Genomic DNA, 27,422 nt, shown 5'->3' on the forward strand with positions numbered 1-27,422 from the left:
AAGCACTAGTAATTCCAAAAATTTTAGACCTACAAAAAGTTACTTATTTTGGCAGCACTTTTCACCAGCAAGAATTCTCTATGGTACATCATTATTTCTTAGCACTGTTGCCTTTCAGTCTCTGAGAATTTCCTGGCACCTTCTCCAGCTAAGTGGACATACCCGTGAGTGTTGAGCACCCAGGCCCACAAATCAGAGGTCCCCACACTAAAGAGCAGGACCTGTGGACTAGCCACATGCAGTTTTCAGCCAAGTCTAAGTCCCTTGTCAGGTAACGGTGAAGGGAGTGGTAAAACCTGATTGCTCCTCAGTAGAACTCATCTCCTACAGGATAGAGGTGCCGTGCTGCTTGCATTCCTCTGTCCAGCTCGAATCATTGACTGACCTAGGTTTCTAGGCATGCTTTCCTTTGCCACACCCATAAATGACTACATTTTTCTCAAACTTCCCATGCGTCTGTGCTACTTAGACCTTCTGCCTTTGCCTTGGGCACCAGTTACAAAGAGGTCCAGGAGCCAGTCACTAACTAAAGCATTGGCTCTTACTCCCAGTGGCACATTAGAGTCACTTGGGGATCTGCTGAAAATCCTTCCGTCCAGCCAAATTTGAGTCACTCATGTGACACAACTCCCTTGTAATCAAGTTGATTTTACATTGTTTTAGTTAAATCTTCTCTTAGTCCTTAAATTATGCGTCATGTTGTCTTTTTGTAGCATGAAAAGTAATTGAGTTGTCTTGTCCCTTGAGCTTCTACTTCCCTGGATCAAGATATTGAGCATTCTAGCCAAGCCAAAAAAGGAACTTACTGTGGCTTGAAATAAAACAAAGTAGATAACACTGCAGGTGTAGAGAGTTAAAGCAAAATCATAAAGCGAAGCCTACATGTCTGGAATGTGGGAATTATACAGTAGAAGTAGCTCTTATAATCCAACACTTACTGAGGACGCAACTCCTTTACCAGAAAGCCAGTGGTGACTCTGTCTCTACTTCACTGTGAATATTTGTGTGCCATTTTGTACACGAGTCTCATTCATCTCCTGACAAAGCCATCCAGGGTCCTTCGTCAGACTTGACCTTGCATTAGGACACTTTGCAACCAAACTGTCACCGAAAGTGTGATATTGGCACCACGTAGGGATAGGAGATCATTTTAAATGATTTGTGAAAGACTATCTTTTTAAAAAATATATATTTATTTAAATATATTTCAAAATATACAAGTAGCAGGACAAACATAACTTTACAGTGCAGATATTATTACATTGGCTGCAGTTCAGAAATGTATGCATTTAAAGAAAACTATCACAAAACCTCAGTCGCCTGTGAACTAGCACAAACAATCAACAAGTGGGATCTCTTCTTATTAAAAGGCTTCTGCACAGCAAGACAAACCACCAGCAGTGTGAAGAGACAACCCACAATGTGGGAAAAAATCTTCACCTGCTCTTCCTCAGACAAAGGTTTACTATCTCGAATCTATAAAGAACTTAAAAAGATCAGACCTCCCAAATTAAAGACCCAATCTGAAAATGGGCATCTGAAGTGAACAGACATTTCTCACACAAAGAAGTAGAAATAGCAAATAAACACATGAAAAAATGTTCAACATCACTGGTCATTTGAGAGATGCAAATGAAAACAACAGAAGCATTCCAGAAGGAATGGCTGCTATCATGAAATCGACCAATAATGAATGCTGGCAGGGCTGTGGGGAAAGAGGAACCCTGCTCCACTGCTGGTGGGAGTGTAGACTGGTGCAAGCACTGTGGAAATCAGTATGGAGATACCTCAAAGAACTAGGACTGGAAGTCCCATTTGACCCAGCTATTCCCCTGCTGGGGATCTTCCCCAAAGAATTAAAAGAATCATACCACAGTGATATATGTGTGCCCATGCTCATAGCAGCACAGTTTGTAATAGCTAAAACTTGGAAACAGCCCAAATGCCCATCAACTGGAGACAGGATAAAGAAAATGTGGTTTTTTAATAAAATGGAGTACTACTCAGCCATAAAAAATGAGAAATTAGAGACATTTATTGCTAAATGGATGCACATTGAGATGATACTCTTAAGTGAAATAAATAGGACACAGATGTGTAAATACCGAATACTTTCTCTAGTGTGAGAAACTGAAAGCGTAAATAAGGACTGAAAGGTATAATAGATAATGTGAAATAGGAAGAAAAGGGGCAAAGGGGAAGTGGACATGGGAGGAGTAGGGGAAAGGAAAGAAGGGAATGGAATTACTATGAGAAAATGGAAACAAAGTCTTTGTAAATAGGGAGGGATGGAGGGGTTGAAGGGAGGGCAGGGGAAGGGGGAAAAATAAGAACCAAGAGAGATTATGTAAAGGTGCAAATTTCCAATGATGAATGTCATTATATTGTATACCTAAAAGGTACCAATAAAATAATATTTTTTAAAAAGTAAAGAAAACTATCAAGGCAGAATATTGCACAGGTGATATCATAAATAGAAGGAGAAAAGGACAAAAATTTGATAAAACTACAGCTTATCAACATTTCACTTGTAGTGGTCAACTTCAAGTTAGGGCTAGTATTCTCCCTGCCTCCCAAACTGTACATCAGGGAGAAAAGTGTGAAGAAAGAAAAGTAAAAGAAGCGATTAGGTCTTTAACATGTAGAGGATCCCGTGAGATGCCTTCGGGGTGAAGGGGTGGCCCACCTCTCCTGGCTGCTGCTGGTTGTCCACAGGGTGTGTAGAAGGATAAGACAGAAGGAACCCTGCCGAGGTTGCTAATGTCTGGGGTGTCAGAGAGTTGGCTGGACCTATGATTAAACTCCTCTTGTCTTCCTCATATGCCACTCTGCCCTGGCTCGAGTTAGAAATTCAGAAGCGGAGAACAAAGAAGGCAAGTTTGTTTTGCTAGAGCAAGCAGGGTCTGGTGAGAAGAGCCCTGACAGCTGTGCCTTGTGTCTTAGTGAACTAAGGGCTTTTACATGTCTCATTCAAGACTGTTTAGTCTGAATGCTGAGGATTCGTGTATCAGATTCTGGCTCTGGTGTCATTGGGGTAGTTCTGATTTCCAATGTTTTCGTTGTCATCTGTATTTGCCTAAAGTGAAAGAAACAGAACTGAGAGTGGAGTTATTCCACAGTCACTTAAAAGCTTGTCCTTCTTCATTCATTCTCTTTAATGGCATTGCCAGTGCTCCCCCTACCCCCCGAAAAAGCCCTCGGGCTGCAGTCCTTAATAAATAACATCTGGGCTGGAGTCAGTCAACTGCTTTCCTGTTGGTTTTGCAGAAGTGGCAGTGCATTGAGGACACATCTGGCAAGCTTCGCATCCACAAGTGTAAAGGACCCAGCGACCTACTCACAGTCCGGCAGAGCACAGGCAAACTCTACTCTGGAGGCTTCCACAACAAGGACAAAGAGTGCACTTGTAGGGAGTCTGGTTATCGCACTAGCCGAAGCCAGAGGAAGAGTCAAAGGCAGTTCCTAAGAAACCAGGGAACCCCAAGTAAGCCTGCCCTCCCTCTGGGACTGACTCAGTGGCAGCTAAAGCATGGGAGAGACGGAAGGTCTCCTTGTACATCTTAGATATTATCAGCACACAGTTTTCCGGCTAGAAGAAAACTGTTCTGTTTAAAATAAGAAAGCTAAGATTAATTTGAGATTTACTTTGTAATATTCTCACTTAAGCATAGAATGAGCATATATTTAGTAAAAGCACCAGATACGAGACATATGCACATAGAAGAGAGCTATAAAGTAGTTATTCAGTTACTCCAAAGGATAAATGTATGGTTTAGGTCAGTTTTATTTTACTTTCATGCTAATGTTTTGATTTGTCTCCCTTAGGTTGCTTTTAAAAAAAATCCAAGGTATCAGTTTGTGTGTATTTCTCTTAAGACAAAAAGCATTTACATTTTTTTAAAGCCACATATTTTAATCTCTGTATTAGGACGCTATTTTTTAAATTTTATCAGATGGTTGGATCATGTCGACAGACAGGGTCAAACTAGTCAAATTCAGAGTGAAATGCACTGCCTGACACTTTGTTCATAAAAATTGCCAGACAGCTACAAGTTGCCTATGATTATGTATAAATAGGGAAAACTCATAGGCTGACAGCTTCCCCTGAAGAATGAGAGACTGGTGCCATCTAGCGGTAAAATATGGAAAGCGGCTCAATTCTGTGATGATTTCTAAACTTAGAAATAAGCAATATATGCATTAAATTCAATTTTGTGTCCAAGATTGGGTAATTACACCATCTATAAAAATAGTGGAAATCTTTAGAATGAGTGTTTTTATTCTGAACAAGAAGGCTTTAGGGTAGTTCATCCAAAATTGTGAGTATACTCTTTATATATATATATGCACATTTTTCTCCAAGTCAGTGACTTTCAACAAATCCTTAAAGAAGTCCATAATCCAAAAGGCTAGGAACTATTGAATTAGGAGGTTTTATTTCTTCTTGACAGGAAATCCCAGATTTAATCATTCTCACACTACTATCATATTTTAAATCAACAAGGAACAAGATCCCCGGACACTCTCTGAACAAAAACAGATTATCACATTTCAGTTTAGAGACAGGGGTGCCCTCTTTTCTTCTGGAAAGTTAAACATCACTTTCCAAGTACTGACCATAAAGTGCACGGATTGTTCAATGTTGAACATAAACAAAAATCTAGGACGGCCTTTTCAGCTGTGTTTTGTTTTTTGTTTGGGGTGTTTGTTTGTTTGTTTTTCAGTACTAGAGATTGAACCCAACATCTTCAGACTGAGCTATTTTCCCACCTTTTAAAAACTTTTTATTTTGAGATAGGCTCTTATTGAGCCATTAGGTTTCTCAGCCTGGGCTCAAACTTGTGATCTTTCTGCTTCAGCTTGCTAGAAAGCTAGGATTATAGGCATGTGCCACCATGCCTGGATAAATAGCTTTTTTTAAAAATTCCAGTATGTCCCATGCAATACTGAGGTATTTTTAATATAAGTATGTTCTTTAGCTCTGCCCAGCTTCGACTGTGTATTTGAGAGCAGGGCTGGGGTCTCCTCTCCTACTGTGTTGGAACCTGCTCTCATGGAGGCTGCTCCCTCATCTAAAAACTGCAGGGCCCAGCAGATGCCATCTCCAAGGCTGACCACTCTGATTCTCTGGGCTATGTGCCCCTCCTTCCTGAGGTAACAGCGCACCAGAGTCTGATGACTGTGCCTGCACAGAGCCCAAGTAGCGTCTGCTAAACAGGGGCCAACATACGTGTGTTAAAGCGCTTATCTACACCCAGTGAGCACTGGACATGTTCCTTACTGGCCAATCCGCAGCCTCACTCCCCACCTGCCAGGTATGGAAAGTCACTTGGCTTCTGCAGGCATTCCCAGCATTTCATTTTTCTTAGAGTGATCTTTCCCTATTTGTACAAAGGGGTGTCTAGACCTTTTTGAAAAAGCAGCCAAAGCCTGACAAGAGTGTAGTCCGAAAGTTTCTAGTCCTAGCTTCCTTAACCATACAAAATGTATGGAACACTCAAAACCTTAGTTTTCTCATTCATAAAAGAAGAACAATAACATCAATTTCGTGCACCTGGCTTAACAGTCTGAGATTTTTATGTAAGGCTTTGTTATAATACTTGTCTTTTAAGATTGTGGAATAGAAATAAATGGAAGGGGTATTTTCCATAGTGAAAGCTCAATAAAGGGTGGTTGTTAGTAATACCGTAACTGGGAACAAAGCTTTATCCGAATAAACTGCCTTAGTAGTTCATGCTGAGAACCAGGTGTAGAAATTCTCAGCTGGCCATCAGTGGACAGGATCTTAGAGACCACCCCATCCACCCCCCAACTTGAGGATGAAGGACCAGAGAAGTGAGTCATTGTCACACTGCAGTGCAGTAGCACAGCCAGGACAAGAGCCTCCCGTCCTGCGGTGAACTCCAGGGTGCTGTCCAGAGTGTGTGATGACCCCACAGCAGTGCAGCCTGTACCGCCTGTCCCTGCCCGAGATCCTTGCCGTGCCAGGGGATCTTCTCCTTCCCTCCTGACCTCATCAGATTGCCCCAATTAACCCATCTTCCCTTACTTTCAGAGTATAAGCCCAGGTTTGTCCACACCCGGCAGACCCGTTCTTTGTCTGTCGAATTTGAAGGCGAAATATATGACATCAATCTGGAAGAAGAAGAATTGCAAGTGTTGCAACCAAGGAGCATTGCTAAGCGTCATGACGAAGGCCACCGGGGTTTAGGGAGTCGCCAGGCTGCCAGTGGCGGCAATGGTGGGGAGACGCTGGCGGACGGCAGCAATGCTGTGGGCCCACCCGCCACCGTACGCGTGACACACAAGTAAGGAGGCTTGGGTCGTCGACTGGATTTGACATCAGAGTCCCCCCTCTTGCCCCATGGGATCACCATTTTGCACTCTGATGAAAGTGGTGTGACTAACTTGGTGGTACAGTGCCAGGGAGCTAAGGTTGCGAGAAGCCTGAACCGTCAAGCCTTGGGTTCACTTTCAGCTGGGCTCCAGCGGAGTGATTCTGTCACACACTGACTTCTCGGGCCTGGAGCTCCTGCCCGTGAGCAGTTGCCTTTGCAGGCACCTAGGATCAGACAGAAGCACGTACGGACCTCTGGAGCCTTCTGTGCTGCCTGATCACCGTGGCTTAGGGTGCTACAGTCACAGCCTCTCAGAAATGAAACTCAGCCCATGTTAGGATCCCTAATTAGGGATAAAACAAAGATCTTGGAATAATTAAAAAAATACATGAAGAAAGTATTGATTGTAAGTTGATTTAGGGAGGAACTGAATGAGTTCACTAAAGCTACAGGGAGTCATCTCGCCTGCCTGTCTGCATGCCTTTCAACGCCCTTTCTGCTCTCCACGACCTGGGACAGGGAAAGCAGTTCTGCATCTTACATCTATTCCCAACCCGACACCAATTTCCTAGAAGCTTCGGGACCCACTGTCCTCACATGGGCTGAGTTTGATCCCCTCATTCTGAGGACGTGGTGCTGTGAGCTCTGCCCGGATTTTCCTCTGTGCTCACAGTTGTTGGAGTTACACACTGAGATTTAAACAGATTGTTCCTCCAGCACTACAGATTGATCCACATCCCACTGTTCTCACTCCCTGGCGCTGCTTCTGTTCCACAGTTTCACGGAGGGTGTAGCTGAGTGGCAGAGCACTTGCCTAGTGTGCACAAGGCCCTGAGTTTGATCCCCAGCAGCATAAAAAAATTTTTAAAGGGGGATTTAGCTCAGTGGTTCCGCTGCTTGTCTCACAAGCACAAGGACCCGAGTTCAATCCCTGGTACCAAAATAAATAAATAAATAAATCTTAATGGATTACTTAAGCTCTTTTTAACAAAGAGTGGAACAGAGTAATTCTTCTACTTCTCTGCATTTCTTCAAACAAACCATTTGCAGTGTGACTGAAAATCTCTCTTTTTCTTTTCTTTGTTTTTTTTGGTACCAGGGATCAAACTCAGGACCTTGTGCTTGTGAGGCAGGCACGGTGCCACTGAGCTAAATCCCCGGCCCCCTCTGTTTTTCTTCTTTGTGTATTTGGCCCAGCTTTCAAAACTTGAGTTTAAGGTTGGCACTTGCTCATGGGGGCATTAATATGGGAAGCTGCCTAGCAGGTGATCGCGGTGACAGTCTGAGTCACAGAGATGTGGCACCATTCTTTGTCCAGCTGGTCACCATGACACGTCCTCGTTTACCATTGTCTGGGCATTAGTGCCAAACTTGAAGCTGGTATCCACAGCAAGAGTTTTCAGGAAATAAGTTATCTTTGCTATCACTAGTGTTTTCTAGTATTGGAATATAAATCCACCCCCCATTTGTTTTTACAGGTGCTTTATTCTTCCAAATGATACAATCCATTGTGAGAGAGAGCTGTATCAATCAGCCAGAGCCTGGAAGGACCACAAGGCTTACATCGATAAAGAGGTCAGCCTAGGCTGGGGTACAGCTTGCTGGGAAAGTACTGGCCTAGCGTGTGCGAGACCCTGCCTTGAGCCCCAGCACCACAAACAAACACAAAACAGAAGAGGTCAGGGTGCTCCGCGGTTGTAAGGTGCATCCCAAATGCAGATTTGGCCTACTGGGATGGGAATGCTCTGTGTACACATAAATTTTCCACAATTATGTGAAAATAGGAAACAAGGTACCTATCCTTTTCCAGAAAGTTAATGATAGTACTGCTGAAAACCTTTAAAGTGTGGGAAGGGAAAGGGATGAACTCAAAGATCATTTGCAATCTCTTCAAAAAATGATTCAGGTATAAATGCGGCACCCCTTAATGTCTGTCTGTTACACATCCATTGGAATATCAAGACAGATATATTTGCGGCCCAGTTTGTTTCCAAGCTGTCATCTTAAATAGTTCTAGTTAAGGAACATAGAAAACAAGGTGAGAAGTAAGGTTCACTGTAGGGAAAACCCTGATCTTAAAATGTAGCTCTTCAAATGCACATTTTCCAGATTGAAGCACTGCAAGATAAAATTAAGAATTTAAGGGAAGTGAGAGGACATCTAAAGAGAAGAAGGCCCGAGGAATGCAGCTGCAGTAAGCAGAGGTGAGCATCTGTCCACAGCCACCTGCCTAAGCTCCCAGTATGAACGCATTGTCACGAAGCTCGATGCCCTCAGCTAAGTCAGGTCACATAAGCCACATGCGTAAGCAAACTGTTAGGAAGAAAAGCCCCATTACCCCGAAACAGTGACAATAGGGTAACTGCCTGCCTTCTATATTGCTTTCTTTTTATAAATTAAACTGTTTGATCAAATGCAAGGCGATGAAGACTCACTTTGTAATCTTCTGGCCTGCAGCTATTACAATAAAGAAAAAGGTGTAAAAAGGCAAGAGAAGTTAAAGAGCCATCTTCATCCGTTTAAGTAAGTAATTCCTTGTTTCCCGTGTTTCCTGGGAGTCAAGGACTGTCCGTTGTCATCCGAAAGACCAGAGGGATCCCTTCATTCTGCACAGTGCAGCTCCGGAAGCAGTAGTTCCCCCGGGGAAGGCTCGGGACGTGGAAAGCCCATGCCTCACCAAGCTCCGTGAGATGCACGAGGGGTCCTTTGAGGGGGAGCTTGCAGAATGCCGACCTCGGTCTGCCTGTGCTTTTTACCTCGAGTGGGGGACACAGGACTGGGGGTATCTCCGTGCACCCCATTCTGTGGCAAGTAATTGGGAGTTAGACTCTTGATTAGGTTGGTGGAGCACCATGTGCTAGTGTTGATGAAAAGAAACATGCAGATTTTTAAAATAATAGCGAATTTTTGCATGTGAAGGAAGTTTAATGTTTGAACCTCAAAATTTAAACCTTGTATGAAAAAATAAAGATCATAGAAAAAGAAAATTTTAAAAATCAGTTTTCCAAACCTATTTTGTATAATCTGTCAAAGAATTTTTAAAACCTTCTAATCCAAAATATCTATTCATTAACCACTGACTGTATTGCTGATGGGTACTAAGCAAGCAGAAAATTAAGCCATTTGTCCAAAAGCTGTGGCTAGCAGTATCTCCAATTCCTGATGACATTCATCTCCAGCAATGCTTAATGTTAATAAGGAAAAAGCTGTTGGTCCTGTTAAAGTTTATAAGGTTCTAAGAGAGTGATCAGTTAGGCCCTCTGTAAAAAGTGCATGTAACAGGCCAGGGATTTAGCTCATTGGTGCCGTGCCTGCCTAGCAAGCGCAAGGTCCTGAGTTCGATCCCTGGTACCAAAAGAAAAAAACAAGGAGGTGTAACTTATTATTGTGGCTCATACTGTGTATCTAAATATTTGTGCAAGGCTCATTACAATAGTCCGACTCAGTATGAAGAAAGTACCTTCTGACCATCAAAATAAAACATCCTTCTATTGGAACAGGGAGGCAGCTCAAGAAGTTGACAGCAAGCTGCAGCTTTTCAAGGAGAACCGTCGGAGGAAGAAGGAGAGGAAGGAGAAGAAACGCCAGAGGAAGGGAGAGGAGTGCAGCCTGCCCGGCCTCACCTGCTTCACACATGACAACAACCACTGGCAAACGGCCCCCTTCTGGGACTGTGAGTGGCTCAGGGCTCACCAGTAATTACCTAGTCCAGGGGTCTAAGCAGATCTGAGAGGAAAACATTGTATCGTACTCTACACTGGTAACTTGAATCATTCTGCCGAAAATGACATTTTTTGCTACCTTGATTATAAATGTCAGGTTTGTCTCTGGGGTTTCCTCCTAATCAGGTTGATTCCCACAGCTCCCGGTACCTGGCCAAGTTCCTACCCAGTAAGAATGTTTTTCGTTTTTGTTTTGTTTTGTTTTGTTTTGTTTGTACCGGGGATCGAACTTGGGTCCTTGCACTTGCGCAACAGGTGGCAAAACCACTGAGCTAAATCCCCAGCCCAGTAAGACTGTTTTCTATGTCAATAGCGATAAATGCATGGGCAGTTTTGCCCTAAGTAGGTTTTGTTTCTGCTTTATTTCAAGTGCATAAGGAAAGTATAATATGAGGAAACGAAGGAAAGGCAAAGGCCCCTTACATGCAGGTCCATACCCTACGCACTAGCACCTAAGTGGACGCCACAAAATCATTTGGTCTTACATTGAATTGCTGAGGATGGGGAAAGACTGCGCTTTTTTAAATGGTGCTTGTTTCCTACTGGGGTCTACATACTGCATACCCCGAGGATGTAAGGAATATCGCCCTGGACTCCTGTGGTCCCTCCTCTGATTGCAGGCTCACCAGCCCATGGTTATGCCCTCTGTCTTCCATTTGAGAGGATCACTGGGGGAAACACAGCCAGTGTTTCTCCCAATGGGACTTGGAACTTCAGAGAACGTACAGAGTGTTCTTGGTGGGGACTGAGGGCCTCTCCCAGGGAATTTCTGTTTTGATGCTTTTGATTTGTGTCCACGTTTGCATTTGTATTCATCACATCAAAGCCAAGTGACTCTTAAAATCACAGCATTTAACTTTTACTACACTCTTGCGGTGGAGGCAGAGGCCTTGGAGGTCTTGGATTGCCGGGGGTCTGCTCTCTGCCAGGCTCTGAGCTGAGTAGTTAGGACACAACAACGAACAAGTCACCTTGATCTCTGCCACCCTCCCCCCGACATTCTAGTGGGGGAGGGTTAAAAAAGGCGAAGGAAGTGAATAAAGCAATTGCAAGTTGAAGTCATGCAATGAAGGAAATAATGATCGAAGTTTTTAAAGGGATCCTTCAGACAGGGTGAAGACGTTGAGTGTTCATCAGCTTTCTGTCACTATAAGAAAATAAGATAATCAACTAAAGAAGAGTAAAGGGTTTTTCTGGTTCACAGTTTTGGAGATTTCAGTCCTAGCCTCAGTCAGCTGGCCTCATTGTTTCTGGGCCCATGGCAAGGTAGCACATCGTGGTGCGTGTGTGGTAGAGGAAGCTGCTCACATCATAGCGGCAGGGAACCAAGAAAAGAGGGACTGAGGGACCCAGATAGCCCCTTCCAGGGCAGACGAAGGCTTCCCACAAAGCCCAGCTACTATAGTGTCACCCTAAGGATCAAGCCTTTAACACGTGGGTCTTTGGACGTCCCATATCCAATAGTAGCACCTCTGCAAAGAGGTGAAACTTGAGCTGCAACCTAAAGTATGAGAAAAGCCACCCATGTAGAAGGGAACAGTAAACCTCAGAGGGGGGAACAGCACGAGCAGGGGTCCTGAATAAGTGACACATTTGGTGTGGCCAAGACTGGAAAGCGTCCTGAAAGACAATGCATTCGCAACAGGAAGTCGTCATCTACTCACGCCGAGGAGGTCCTCATACCTCTGTCTGTTTCTCTCATCTGAGTGAAGGCCAACCTGCCCACGCCACCACCATTTCTTACCTCAGTCACCGCCAGACCTCCTGTGTGGTCTCCCAGACTCTTCTTTTGTCTCACTCATCCATTCTGCAGTGTTAGAGTGATCTCTTAATGACATCCTGTTTTTCCCTAAAGAGAAAAATCCTTAACATATCCAAGAAAGCCTTGGCTGCTACAACCCGGTCCCATTCTGGAGCAGTTTCCTCCCTCCTACTTTTGCCTACTTCCGCCGCTTCTGTGTCTTCCTCAAGCATTCTAAGCCTCTCTTACCACAGGGCCACTGTGTATGTGGCTTCCCCTTCCAAGAGTTCTTTTGTCTCTATGCTCACCCACAAGCCTGGGCCTATCAAGCGTCCATTGACCTTTCAGAGCTCCGTTGTAATGTCACTTCTCACACCTTCTCCATGCCTCAGACTAGGTTCATCCCTTACTACACAGCCAGCCCTCCATATCCATGGTTTCTGCATCCATGTACTCAACTAACCACAGATGGAAAATACTCAGAAAAAAAATTTTCTGTACTGAACATGTGCAAATCTTTTCTCCTGTCATATTTCCTAAACCAAACTGTGTAAGAGCTATTTATACAGCATTTACATTGAATCAGGTGTTAAGAATACTCTACTGAGGATGCAAAGTATGTAGGAGGCTTTGTGGGTTATATGCAAGTTTGGTGTCATTTTACAGAAGGGACTTGAGTATCGTGTTTGATGATATCACGGGTATAGGAACCAGTCTCCTGCAGATAGCAAGCGATGGCTACAGTTTGACTCCGTGCTTATTAAGTATGCTTTTTTAAAAATCTCAGTGTCACACTTATAATGCAGTGAGACAAAAAATCATTTTATTTTGAACACACATTCTTAATGAGTGTTTTCCTCTAAAAGATGACCCAGAAATATGTGCTGATCCAATAGTTATGCTCACTAGCATGCTGAGTAAATCAGTTTATTCAATTTTTTAACAAACATTAAATAGTCATATTTCTTGAAATTGCACTTTTAAATTTCCATCACCCCTGAGATTTATTAGTTATTCTTGCAAAGTAATCAGAAGATATTATATTTATATACTTTATTAAATAAGTTCAAACCTCATTTAAATTTATTGATTTGGAAAATTTCTATGCAGATTAGAAAACTCTGTTTCCATGCTTTTTTTTCTATATCTTTTTATTGGTACATTTTAGGTATACAATATAATGACATTCATCATTGGAAATTTGCACCTTTACATAATCTCTCTTGGTTCTTATTTTTCCCCCTTCCCCTACCCTCCCTTCAACCCCTCCATTCCTCTCTATTTACAAAGACTTTGTTTCCACTTTTTCATTTTCTCATATTAATCCCATTCCCTTCTTTCCTTTCCCCTACCCCTCCCACGTCCACTTCACCTTTGCCCCTTTTCTTCCTATTTCACATTATACCTTTCAGTCCTTATTTACACCTTCAGTTTCTCACACTAGAGAAACTATTCAGTATTTACACGTGTGTGTCCTATTTATTTCACTTAAGAAGATCGCCTCAATGTGCATCCATTTAGCTATAAATGTCTCTAATTTCTCATTTTTTATGGCTGAGTAGTACTCCATTTTATTAAAAAAACACATTTTCTTTATCCAGTCTCCAGTTGATGGGCATTTGGGCTGTTTCCAAGTTTTAGCTATTACAAACTGTGCTGCTATGAACATGGGTGCACATATATCACTGTGGTATGATTCTTTTAATTCTTTGGGGAAGATCCCCAGCAGTGGGATAGCTGGGTCAAATGGGACTTCCAGTCCTAGTTCTTTGAGGTATCTCCACACTGATTTCCACAGTGGTTGCACCAGTCTACACTCCCACCAGCAGTGGAACAGGGCTCCTCTTTCCCCACAGCCCCTCCAGCATTCGTTATTGGTTGATTTCATGATAGCAGCCATTCTTTCTAGGTTGAGGTGGAATCTCAGTGTTGTTTTCATTTGCATCTCTCGAATAACCAGTGATGTTGAGCATTTTTTCATGTATTTATTTGCTATTTCTACTTCTTTGTCTGAGAAATGTCTGTTCATTTCAGATGCCCATTGTTGGATTTGGTCTTTAAATTTGGGAGGTCTGACTTCTTTAAGTTCTTTATAGATTCTAGATAGTAGATCTTTGTCTGAGGGACAGCTGGTGAAAATTTTTTCCCACATTGTGAGTTGTCTCTTCACATTGCTGTTGGCTTCTCTTGCTGTGCAGAAGCTTTTTAGTAAGAAGAGATCCCACTTGTTAATTGTGCTAGTTCACGGGCAACTGAGGTTTGTTCATAAAATCTTTTCCTACACCAGTGTCTTCAAGAGTTCTACCTAACCTCTGTTCCAGCAGGTTCAGCATTTCTATTTTAATATTTAGATCTTTAATCCATTTCAATTTTAGTTGAGTGCATGGTGAGAGATATAGGTCTAGTTTTAGCCTTTGACAAGTTGAAACCCAATTTCTCCAGCACCATTTATTAAAAAGGCGATCTTTCCTCCAGTGAGGGTATTTGGCTCCTTTGTCAAAGATGAGGTGGCTGAGTGTGTCTGGAGTTGTTTCTCCATCTTCTAATCTGTTCCACTGGTCCTCAGATCTGTTTCTTTGCCAGTACCATGCTGTTTTTGTCACAGTAGCTTTGTAGTATAGTTTCAAGGTGGGGGTTGTAATACCCCCTGCCATGTCTCTGTTACCTAAAATTGCTTTTGCTATCCTGGGTATCTTCTTGTGCAAAATGAATTTTTGGATTGCTTTCTCAAGGTCCATGAAGTATGCTACTGGGATTTCAACTGGGATTGCATTGAATCTATATAGCAGTTTTGGAAATATGGCCATTTTCACTGTTGATCCTTCCTACCCAGGATCAAGGGTTGTCTTTCCATTTTCTGATATCCTCTTCAATCTCTCTTTTCAGAGTGCTATAGTTTTCACAGAAGAGGTCTTTGATTTTTTTTTTTTTGTTAGGTTGATTCCTAGGTATTTCAGATTTTTGGATGCTATTGTGAAAGGAATTGTTTGCCCTATTTCTGTCTCAGTGAGTCTGTTGTTCATGTAGAGGAAAGCTATTCAGTTTTGTGTGTTGACCTTGTATCCAGCTACTTTACTGAATTTGGTTATTAAGTCTAGAAGACTTTTGGTGGAGTTCTTGGGGTCTTCTATATAGAGTATCATGTCATCTGCAAATAATGACAATTTGACTTCTTCATTTCCTATTTTTATTCTTTTTATTTCTTTCTCTTCTCTAATTGCCATGGCTAATGTTTCCAAAACTATATTGAACAATAGTGGTGATAGTGGACATCCTTGTCTTGTTCCTGATTTGAGTGTGAAGGATTTCAGTTTTTGACCATTTAGTATGATATTGGCTGTTGGTTTTTCATAGATGGCTTCTATCAGTTTGAGGTAGAGACCATCTATTCCAATTTTTTGTATGGTTTTTATCATAAATGCGTGTTGGATTTTGTCAAATGCTTTTCTGCATCAATTGAGATGATCCTATGGTTTTTGTCCTTGGCTCTATTGATATAGTGTATTACATTGATTGATTTGCAAATGTTGAACCATCCCTGCATCCCTGGGATGAATCCCACTTGATCAGGGTGTATGATCTTCTTGATGATCTTCTGCATTCTATTTGCCAGTATTTTAGTAAGGATTTTTGCATCTATGTTCATTACTGAGATTGGCCTATAGTTCTCTTTTTTGGTTGGGTCTTTCTCTGCTTTGGGGACAAGGTGATGCTTGCTTTCAGGAATGAATTTGGAAGTATTGCTTCCCTTTCAATTTCATTGAAGAGTTTAAACAGTAGTGGCAGTAGTTCCTCTCTAAATGTCTTGTAGAATTCAGCCGTGAAGCCATCAGGACCTGAGCTTTTCCTAGTTGGTAAGTTTTTAGCTACGTTTTCAATTTCATTGATTGATATTGGGTTGCTTAGAATTTTTTGGTCTTCTTTGTTCAACTTTGGTAATTCATACATATCTAGGAATCTGTCCATTTCTTCTGTGTTTTCCATCTTATTAGTGTATAGGTTCTCGAAGTAGATATTGATGATCCTCTGGATTTCTGCTGGGTCCATTGTAATTTCATCCTTTTCATTCCTAATTGCATGGACTTGGGCCTTTTCTTTCCTTTTTCTGATAAGGCTGGCTAAGGGTTTATCAATTTTGTATATTCTTTCAAAGAACCAACTCTTGGCTTCATTGATTTTTTCTATTGTTCTCTTAATCTCCATAGCATTGATTTCTGACCTGATCTTTATAATTTCCTCCTTTCTATGGGCTTTGGGTTTGTCCTGCTCTTCTTTTTCTAGAAGCTTGAGGTTCAGCATCAGGTTGTTTAATTGGGCTCACTCTGTTTTCCTAATATGAGTATTCACTGCTATGAATTTCCCTCATAAGATTGCTTTCATTGTGTCCCATAGACTCCAATAGGTTGTATTTAATTGTATTGTCATTTAATTGAAGGAACTGTCTGGTTTCTTCTTTAATTTCCCCTGGGACCCGTTGGTTATTCAGAAGTATGTTGTTCAATTTCCATGTGTTTATGGAATTTTTGTGATTTCTCTTGCTATTGATCTCCAATTTCAGGCCACGATGGTCTGATAACATACAGGGGATAACTTCAATTCCTTTGCACTTACCTAAATATGTTCTGTGAGCGAGTATGTGGTCTATTTTGGAGAACCACCTATGTGCAGCTGAAAAGAATGTGTATTCTGACTTTGTGGGGTGGAAGACTCTGTAAACATCTGTTAAGTTCATTTGTTCAAGAGTTTGATTGAGTTCTAGTATTTCATTGCTTGTTTTTTATCTATTTGTGACAATGGTGTATTGAGGTCCCCCACTACTATTGTATTAGTGCTTATGTGATTTTTCATGTCCATTAGTATTTGTTTTATACAGTTGGGCACACTGGTGTTTGTTACATAGATATTTATGATTGTTATCATCTCCCTTTACAAGGATGTAGTGTCCTTCTTTGTCTCTCTTAATCAATGTGGGTTTGAAATCCACTCGATCTGCAAAGAGGATACCTATTCCTACTTTTTCTCCGGTTCCTGTTGCATGGAGTATTGTTTTCCACCCTTTAACTTTCAGTCTATGAGTTTCTTTTTGAATTAAGTGTGTTTCTTGTATGCAGCTTATTGTGGGATCTTGCTTCTTGACCCATTCTGCCAGTCTATTTCTTTTGATTGGTGAGTTGAGACCATTAACATTAATGGTTATAATCGATATGTATTGAGTTATCATTGTCATGACTTTTTCTTTTTCTTTGATTCTCCCCATTTGCTTTTAATTTCTTGTCATCCCTGGTGGATTCATTCTGCTGGGCATCCTGGGGTTGTGATCCTTGTTGTCTTTTCCTAGGATTTTGTCTAAAATTTTTTGGAGGGCTGGTTCAGCATTCATGTTCCTAAGGTGCTCTTTGTCATGAAAGTATCTTATTTCACCATCAATTTTGAAAGATAGCTTTGCAGGGTACATCAATCTGAGTTGGAGGTTGTTTTCCTTCAGGGCTTGGAATACATCACTCCAAGCTCTTCTTGCCTTGAGTGTTTGCATTGAGAAGTCTGCTGTGATTCTGATGGGCTTTCCTTTGTATGTGATTTGTTTCTTTTCTCTAACTGCTTGTAGAACTTTTTTCTTATGTTGGGTTTCTGGAATCTTTAACAATTTTATGCGTACACATAGATTTTTTTTTGATCAAGGCTATTGGGAGTCCTATATGCCTCACTTATCTGTATGTCAAGTTTTTTTCCCCTGCTTGGGAAGTTTTCTGCCATCACTTCTGTGAACAATTTTTTTTATGTCATCTGCACTCTCTCCTGTTTCTTCATTGACTCCAATCAGTCTTATGTTATTCTTTGTTACATCATCTAGCAGCTGCTGGATTGATTTCTCGTGGTTCCTTACAATTTCAAATAAATTTTTCTTTTCCTGGTCACTAATTGCAATCGTATCTTCTATATGTGAAATTCTGTCTTACATTGGCTCATTCTGTTGCATAGACATTCAATGGAGTTTTTAATCTCCTGGAAATCTGTTTGCATCTGTTTTATGGATTCCATTTGTTTCCTATGTTGGGATTCCATCATGTTCCTCAGCTGCTCTATTTTTTTATCTGTGTCCTCTCTAGATTTATTGATCATGTCTTGCACTATGGGCACAATCTTTGCTGTTATCTGAGAAATTATTTCTGATTTCATTTTTTCCAGATCCTCTTTCATTGCTAGTTCAGAGAGTCCAGGTGGTTGAGTTTCAGAGTGTTTCATGTTATTTCCCTTTGGGGTTGCTTTAGGTGATCTGGAAGTCTGGTTCTGAGACTTGTTTACATGTCTTCTCATTTTGACGTGCAGAGTGTGCTGCTGGTGCCCACACAGCTCACCTCCTCTGTGCTGAGAGAAGTGGTAGGTTGGCCTGGAAGCCTCCTACTGTGCACTGGGAGCTGTTCCATGTTGACCCAGAAGCCTCCTCTGCTCTGGGAGCTGTGGCACATTGACCTGGAAGCCTCCTCTGCACTGGGAGCTGTGGCGTGCTGACCTGGTTCCATGCTTTTTAATGTGCCTAGATGTGAGATAAATGTTCACATACAAGTAATACAAATTATGAATAATGTACTTAGAGCACTTTTAGTGAAAATCATATAATGATAAAAAAGACTCAATCATCCATTTTTAAAATAATTCTTTTTTCGATCCCTGGTACCAGAAAAAAAAATAAACTAATAATAATTCTTCTTTCTTTTGTAAAATATTTCTGGGGTGAGAAAGGGGTGAATAGGCAGAGCACAATAGATTTTAGAACAACAAACGACTCTACGTGATGCTATAATGGCAGATATCTGTCATTACACACTGTCCTAGCTCATAGGAAATGCAGCAGCAAGAGGAAGGATGCCTCAGTGCAGGTTCATCAGTTACAGCAAATGGATGCTGTGGGGGGACAGTGGGGCATTGCACATCTGTAGGGACAGGGGACAAATGGGAACACTCTATTTCCTACTCCATTTTTACGTGAACCTAAACTTACTCTCTAGTATAATCCATTAAAATAATTTTTGAAAGAAAATAATTTCTCCTTCACTGTTTAAAATGTCACTTGTAAACAGTCATTTTCTCCATCTCTTTATCCCCATTATTAACTGGACAGACGTAATGTCTGAATAGCTAGTGAAGTGTGGTGGCTCAGGGTAACCCTTCTATCCAGATCTCCAGGCTGCCAATTATCAATTACTTGACCTTGGACAAATTACTTAACCTCTCTGTGCCTCTGTTTTCCAAACTGAAAAATGGGTATGGTGATAATAATCTGTCTCAGAAGGTTATTTGAGGGTTAAATAAGCTATAAAGGCAAACCATAAAGTATACAAGAATACTCATTAAGTCTGCCTCCTAACTGTTTTAAAAAAGTATTTGCTAGTACATTTTTGAAACTCAATTAATTACAGGAAAGATCAGCAAATTTGGGACCTCTACTTTTTGCAAATACAAGAGTGGACAATTAGTTTTTAAATTTGACATCTGTCTTACATACCCTCTACAAGTTAACTAGAGAACATCTATGTGGTTTAAAAGACATTCATGGCCAAAACTGATCACAAAGTACAGGGAGTCTACAATGACTGCCGACAATAGTCCCAAATCCACAACACTGGATTTAAGCCCAATGGGCTGAAACTTCATCCTGGTCTTCAGCCTTTATGAACTCACCATCTTGTTTTCCATTTTCACAGTAAATTTGTATTGAGAGAGGAAAATACAGTTATCTTTAACATCCAGCCATGGCGTTTGTAAGAAAGAATACGTGAAGCTTAAAGTGTAAAATCTAAGGCAATGCTGAGATGGCTGGCCTGCCCAGAGCTTTTCATTCTGTTTGTTTTGTTTTCTTTCTTACCCGACAGTGGGATCATTCTGTGCTTGCACAAGTTCTAACAATAACACCTACTGGTGTTTGCGTACAGTTAATGAGACACATAATTTTCTTTTCTGCGAGTTCGCAACTGGCTTTTTGGAGTATTTTGATATGAATACAGATCCTTATCAGGTAAGACAATATAATTTCATTTTATGAAGGTTGTTGGACATAGCATAAGCAGAATGTGAGTGTAAATCTGTTGCTCTGCCCTCTTCATTCACAGCTCACAAATACAGTGCACACGGTTGAACGGGGCGTTTTGAATCAGCTACATGTACAGTTAATGGAGCTCAGAGGCTGCCAGGGGTATAAGCAGTGCAACCCAAGACCTAAAAGCCTTGAAGGTGGTAAGAAAAAGGGAATCATTTTTCTATGTTACCTGGAAAATTCCTTGTATTACCAAGTTTTTTGCCTTTGAAATGTGTATATGCAGAGAAACATGTAGTTTGGGGTCCTTCAAGGGGAAACCTTCCCAGCAATTCCAAACATAATTTGATCTCTAAGTTTAGTTCTGGGTGCACTAGTGAAAAACTTAATCCACCGGAAGATCTGGCGAGCATTTCACTCCAGTCTCTCCCACAAGTCAATTCTGTAATTAGTAAACCCCGATTCCCAACAGAAGCATCTGTGGGAAGATGAGATGAAAGATTTGGGGATTTCCTTGCTATTGCTGGCAACAATCATAAGATTTGCTCTAAGTAAACCAGAAGATGCTCTTTTACTGAGTGAACTTGGATGAAAACATGCAGTGCCCTATTTCTGGCTGTCACCATTTGGAGCACCCACAGTTAGATCTCTGCCTATGGCACAGTGAATTAGTCACAGTAGTTCCCATCTGAAAATAGAGACACTGGAGTAGTTCATTAACTTGGGATCTGAAAGTATCAGAGGATTTGTATGGAATCAGCCAGCTGTTCCTTCCCTGTTCTGCTGATTTCTCCTTTGCCTCATGGAGATGCGGCTCTTTTCGTGGTTGGCCCCGGCTTCTTCCTGGTTAATAAGAATACTCATTTCTTCCCTCATTTCTGCAGAAGTATAAATGTCAGCCACCCAATAGAAGGAAGAAGACCTGAGGTTAGCAAGGGCACCGACAGGCACTGCAAGTCACCCTCAAAGGGCGAAGAGCTCACTCACAGGGCTCTTAGTGCACTGTGCAGGAGCCTTTTCAATGCAGCTGAGTCTGACCTGCATCCACAGGTCCCATGGAGAGCCAGCATCCGCAGCAATGAACATGGGCAGCTCCTTGGGTCCTGTCACTTGAAGAGAGAAAGGGGGTTGCTTTCCAAAATGATGTGTGTCCTTGCCTGTCATCTCCACCACAATAGGATCCTAAAGGCTTCCAAGTTATGGACATCCTGTAAGAAACTAAGAATCCTTCGAGAGAAATCACATCTCAGTTCTCAGTCAACACTGTTCAGTTAACACTTGGTAGAAATCAGTTGCCAGCCAAGACAAGGCCAGACTTAACAAAATAGATATTTGAGTCACTGACCCTACTCAACTTAAATCTTTGCAAATATCCTGCTAATCTAGTGACCGTTTCCTGAAATCTTACAAAAGGAAAAAAGAAAGGAAAGAGCAGCCCACAAAGGCCTGGAATCTCAGCCAGCTATTGGAGGCCCTAGGAATATTACACCCAGCTATCTCTTCCCAGAACGCGGCACTCTTAACTCATTGGACGTGCCAGAACCACTCCATTGCTTGGAATCTGATAGTGTTGTCAGTGGTGGAGTGACAGCCGGAGCCATCCGTCTGTTAGGCCTTGGGTTGTTCTGTCCTCTTCCTTGACTTTTCTTAAGGGGAATTATTATGGGCCCACTTTTCAAGAGTTTTGTCTAAAAATAACCAAAAATTAACTTTTACTGAGAATTACATGGACTTCTGGAAGTACTTTTCTCCCTACTTTTAAGTGAATTCTCCTCCTTTCTTGTCCCCACCCATTTTTTATGTGAACACTTACAGATTTTTTTAATCTTAGACCTTTTTATTTATAGCATTCAATCCTCTCCAGTAGAAAATCTCTGTTGAATTTCAGCACTGTCTGTATTTAACATAATATGTTTCTTTCTAGAGTTTAGATGTTCTGTGTGGAAAACTGCACAGTGAGTGGTTTTATGAGTTCTAAAGCTAACATAAATTACTCTTGTATTTTCCTCCATCAGGAAGTAAAGACGGAGGAAGCTACGACCTACACAGGTATTCCCACTTTTTTGTTCTCAATAGTTTCTTTCCCAAGAATTGCGTGACCCCATCATTGTAACTAATTTCCGTTTCTTCCACACTGCACAGAACATTGTCTGTGCTGTTCTAACACCGTTCTCCTGTACATTTGGTCACTGGGTAGGGGTCTGTCATTCTGCTTTTAAATAAGTTCACTGTGTCAGCAAGATGTCTCCTCAAGCCTTTCCCCGCTCGCATGCTTGTCTGCTTGTTGGATGATGGATTTAAGCACGGAATGATGTGAAAGGGGAAAAACACAGGATGGCCTTTGGGAGCCCTGGGAGTGGGTGGGGACTTTATTATTTTTATTGTGGTGCTAACATGTTGATTTGGTGGGGAAGTTTCATGGAAATGAGTTAGAGATTTTTATTAGATGTAACATCAACAAAAACTAGTGAGAATTTGGAGGAAACAAAAGGTATTTCCTTATTAATGGTCATTAATCAATTTTGATGGCAAAAAAAAAAAAAAACAATGGTCATAAGGAGAATTCAGGAGGCTCTGCAGAGTGTGGCGAATAGAGAGAAGGTGCTGGAGTTAGGAACAAGGGCCTGGGATCAAGACATGCAGAAAGGTATCACCATAGCCCCGAGACTGCCGTGCCTGACACAGAAACTTCACCAGCAGCCCTCAGCCCTGACATCTTACCGCCTTCAGCCACACCCATCCTGCTACCTCACTGAGCCCTGGAGGGGGCCAGACTCCTCGTAGCTTGTCCCTTGGTCACTCAGAAAAGTCAGCCATTGCTGATTTGCTGCTCCCAGAATCTCAGAAATTGACATATGAGGCAGATGGGGACTGTCCTTACCCCTTCTGTGGAAAGGACACTGAGGCACAGATATGTCAGCACTCTAGTTAATGAATCCACTTGGGAGAGAAATTTCTATCAAAGAAACATGAGCATAATCAATGCCATCCATGTTGATATCTTCTCAGGGAAGCAAAAGAATATTGCCATGCTGGGTGCCCCGCCGTCAGGAGGCTTCAACCTCCTGAGCATTGCAGGTGTCGCCTAAGAAGCTTCATGTCATTCCCATGAGAAGCTAAATGACAATAGGAAAGGTGGTGGGGAAGATGGAAACAAAACAAAGAAAGCTGGGCTCTTGAAAGTATTTTAGAGCCACGTAAATATAGCTCTTCTCTCTTATCTTTCTTCCTTCCTCCATCTCCCCCGTCAGCAACCCCCTGTCACCTCAGCACAGGAACATAAGATAGGGCAAAAGAATCCACTCAGGCTGGTCTCCCTGGGCTGTGGCTGACAAGGCAACACCCCTCACCCAGGGCTATTTTCCCTGCTTCCCATGGGTCACACGAGGCCATTTCTGAACATTATGAATAGACCTAGTGCTCAGTATTGACTTTACAGTTACTTTATGATGCACTGCCTTTTACAGCTGAGGGATTTTCAGTCTAGCATCCTTTCATTTCTGTCCTGAGAGACGTAAAGGGTATTAACCAGCTGTTTAAGACGTATGCCTGGTCAGAGCTGAGTCATGAAATGAAGGTTGTGGACGCTCACCTTTCCTGATCCCTGCTACCACCCCTCAGTGGGCCACATAACCAAGTGTTCCTGAGGTCATTTTGACACAGCCTTGGTAACTGCAGCTGTGGAAAGCAGGGGTGACACGATGTTACCTGCTGCTTTTCTTTCTCCTTCCTCTTCCTCCTCCTCCCCTTCCTCCTCTTCCTCTCCCTCCTTCCATTCTCCCCTTCTGTCCTTCCCTTCTATTCCTCTTCCTTCTCCTTCATTGCTCCTTACCAAGGGGCAAATTACAGATTCTTTAAAACTCATAATAATTGGCATTTTTGGACTCCATCCTATCATGAACCATAAGCCATCCCACGACGGATGTCCATGCTGCCAACTAGGCATCTTGACAAGGGGTCACTAAGAGAACATCTGCCCTATCACACCAGGGACTGACTCCCTCGGCCCCACAGGCAGTGCTGGCTGTGGCCCTGCCTGCTCAGCATCTCTGTTGGGGTAAATGGGACCAGTTGCAAAGCAAGCTGTGTGTCTGAGGAAGTGATGGCAAGCCTGCTGTGGGGGAGGAGTGTTGCCCATACACGGCTCTCTGTTGATGGCCTGGCTTATGTGCATACGGAAGACTTGGCCAGTTTTAGAAAACTAGTTAAAATATATTTTTAATCATGAAATTTGATGACGGGAGACGTTGAGAGATAATGATAACAAGCAGATTTGAAATTGAAAAATTCAACAGGGTAGTTTATTTGGGTTTTGCGGGGGGACAGAGGAGGCAGTGCATTGACCAGGGTTTTCTTTTTTTTTTTAATTTTATTGGTCCATCGTAGGTATACAATATACTGACATTCATCATTGGAAATTTGCACCTTTACATAGTCTCTCTTGGTTCTTGTTTCTCCCCCTTCCCCTACCCTCCCTTCAACCCCTCCATCCCTCCCTATTTACCGACTTTCTTTCCATTTTTTTCATCTTCTCATATTAAAGTGTCTTCTTTTTAAAAAAAAAAAAAAAAAAAGGAAGGGGTTTATTTGGCTGAGAGTTCATAGAGGTTTCAGTCTGTAATCAGCTGACTCTTAGATAAGGATGACAAACAGGCATCGCAGAAGAGAAACCAGGTGGTACCCACACAGTAACAAAGGCAACGAGGGAAAGAGACTTCACTGCATCTTTCTGCCTCTTTTATCTCAGCCAGACCACTGGGATTAGTGCGGTGCTAAACCACTCAGTTGGGTGTAGCACTTTAATAATCACACACACCCTGGTACCCCCCCCAATAAGTAAATAAAATAATAATAATAATCACACACCCTTAATCCCAGCATCACACATTCCAGACTCAACTACCTTTGACGAATGAGGCTTTGGGGGGACATTCAGACCCAAACCATAAGATTCCACCCCTTGCCCCACAAAGGCTCATGTACATTCCATTAGGCAAAAGGCATTTCGCCCGTCTCCAGGAGTTCCCAAAGTCCTGACAGTTTCAGCATTGCCGAAAAGTCCAAGTCCCAAGTCTCCTCTGAGATTTAACACAAGCTCTGAGCTGCGAGCCCCTGCACAAATGCAAAGAAAGTTAAACACTTCCAACGTTCAATGGCACAAGATAGGCATTTCCCTTCCAAAAGCTACAAAGAAGGGCATACGAATGAATGGGACCAAAGCAAGTCCAAAATCGAGTGGGGCAAACATTAAATCACACAGTTCCACTTCCAGAATTCCCAGTACCGTTTTCCGCAGGTGATACACCCATGCTTTTGGCTTCTCCAAACTTCTGGGGTCTCCACTGAACCTTTGGCTTCACACTCACATTTTCACACACTGCCCTCTCCGGGGCACACTGCCTGACCTCGCACGCCTTCTGAAGTCAGGGTGGAAGCCTTCCTGACCCCATAACTCTTGCATTCTGCATGCACCTAAAACTAGCACCATGTGCATGATGCCAAGGTCTGCTGCCAGGTGGAGCAGTAGTAGCCAGGCTTCCTTCTCTCTTGGCAGAAGGAATCCAGTGCCTGGATCACTGAGCACTCTGATCCCAATCCTGAGGAACAAATTCTTTAGGTTGCCGCCATTTTGGAACAACTTCCCTTGGCTGATGCCCTTCTGGAACATGGTGCTCTGGGCGGGGGTTCTCTTCTCAAAGCAAAATCTGTCATCTTTCCAAATCTGGGACTGCACAGGGTGGAGTCCTGCTGCTTCCTGTGCTGCCCTCAGGCCACCTTTTCTATTCTGTTCTTTCTCAACAGTCTGGAAGTGGTCTGATCGATCTTTGCAGTCCACAGCTTCGGACTTCCTTTCTGGCCAAACTTGAAATGTGTTAAATCATTCTGTTGGGCTCTTTGCTGCTGACTGTCCACATAGATCTGGCTAGAAGTTCCCAACAGTAGCCATGCCACTGCCTCAATATTCGACTGCCATGAAATCTCTTCCGCAAGATTAATTGGTCATTGCCCCTAATCTCAGTCTCAGGCCAAGTCTCTGGACACAAACAAAATGCAGATGCACTTTCTGCCAAGCCATAACACACATTGTCTAGAGTCCAACAACCACTGTAGTCCTTCTTCCCAGCAGAAACCTCCCAAGCCTGTTCTTTGCTGGATTTCTGGTCTTCTGACCAAGGTCTTCTTATGTAGTCCAGCCTTGAACTTAACTATGTAGCCCAGGCTGACCTCAAACTCATAATACACCTGCCTCAGCCTCCTAAGTGCTGAGGTCACATGCATGCGCCACCACACACACCAAGCAAGAATCTCACCAGGGTAGTTTAGAAAATGTATCTTGTACAAAATGAAGTAAAAAAAGGGTTTTTAAACTGCCTTCTTTTCATGGATTTTCAAAAATTAATCTCCAGGCTTATGTAGAGGGACTTTGAAAAGCAAGCCTGTTTCCTGCCCACCTCCCAACCTGGTTATCAGCATGCTCAAAGCAGGAGCAGCCTAATGGCTTGTCTTACTCATAGACTTTTCCAGTTGGGACCAGCTCAGAGCAAGGGCCCTGCTCAAGAAGAGATACCCAAGACTTAGGAAGTAATTCTTGGCGTGTAGCGAAAGCAATGATATCTGTATTGCAAAACAGATCACCAGGCTGATGGGCTGTTTATTTTCCCACTGCATACGACAGCCACACCTGCTGCTATCTTTTGATGTTTGAGAAGAGCTGCTGGCAGCTGCAGTTGTGGGCCCAGAGGCTGCTGAGGGCCAGGCAGTGAGTTCTTGGCAGCCTTGCTCCGCTTCCTGACCCTCTGGGCCAAGGCCTCCTGGCTGGCAGACCACAGCTTTCATCCACCAGCAGCAGCCAGGCTCTGTCCACATAGCTTTGGCTTCTTTTCATCCATTCCCCCTCTTGAGCAGTAGTTTCTGTTAAAGACAGCTGTGGGTGACCCAGCACACGGCACTGTGGTTAAAATCATGGGTGCCGAACCAGACTGCCTTGGGCTGCATCCCAGCCTGACTGGTGAGCATGCTCAGAACAGCACAGCAGGAAGTGGTGGGTATTGCCAGTGATCCGGGGAACTGTGACTCAGCTTGACACCTGGATGTGTTCTTGAACTTCTCTTGATGATTGCATAGCCTTTCTGTGTCCAGGGTTGGGTGAGATTTACTTACTTGAAATGAATAGTTCCAAGCAATTTACCCTATTGGTTTCATCCCCCTCACCATACCCCCATATAGCCACATTCTTTTCCTTTTTTTACATTGTATCACTTTATACAGAAATGCTTATATTACCTAAGAACATTTTCTTGCATACCTTCTGTACATTTATCCAAATCAGCCAATTCAACATTGATCCAATGTTATTATCTAATCCACACTCCATATTCAAATTTTGCCAATTATCCCAATGTCATACTTAAAGTTTTTAAAAATTATTTTCGGACCTGGGATCCAATCCAGATTTATATATTACAGTAAATTTGCACTTCTTTTCAATGTCATTTCTTCTGGAACAGTTCCTTTTGCTTGTTGGTCATGACATTTTGGAGAGTATGGGCCAGTTACTTTGTAAAATGTCTGGTGTTCCCACATGACTG

The 27,422-nt window shown here is 42.5% G+C and overlaps 1 protein-coding gene across 1 annotated transcript in view; it reads left to right on the plus strand.

Annotated features, from left to right (window-relative positions):
• Window positions 1–27,422, plus strand: part of Sulf1 (sulfatase 1) — a 156,577-nt gene that overhangs the window by 123,155 nt on the left and 6,000 nt on the right. Inside the window, 8 exon segments of the mRNA XM_087190436.1 lie at window positions 3,268–3,484; window positions 6,056–6,308; window positions 7,817–7,913; window positions 8,448–8,542; window positions 8,796–8,861; window positions 9,839–10,011; window positions 19,673–19,815; window positions 19,910–20,033. Coding sequence (XP_087046562.1) covers window positions 3,268–3,484; window positions 6,056–6,308; window positions 7,817–7,913; window positions 8,448–8,542; window positions 8,796–8,861; window positions 9,839–10,011; window positions 19,673–19,815; window positions 19,910–20,033 — 1,168 coding nt within the window.

The sequence above is a fragment of the Heterocephalus glaber genome, unplaced genomic scaffold, assembly GCF_053883595.1.
Source record: "Heterocephalus glaber isolate CG9 unplaced genomic scaffold, H.glaber_assembly_v1.0 deba00001553, whole genome shotgun sequence".
Classification (NCBI taxonomy): domain Eukaryota; kingdom Metazoa; phylum Chordata; class Mammalia; order Rodentia; family Bathyergidae; genus Heterocephalus; species Heterocephalus glaber.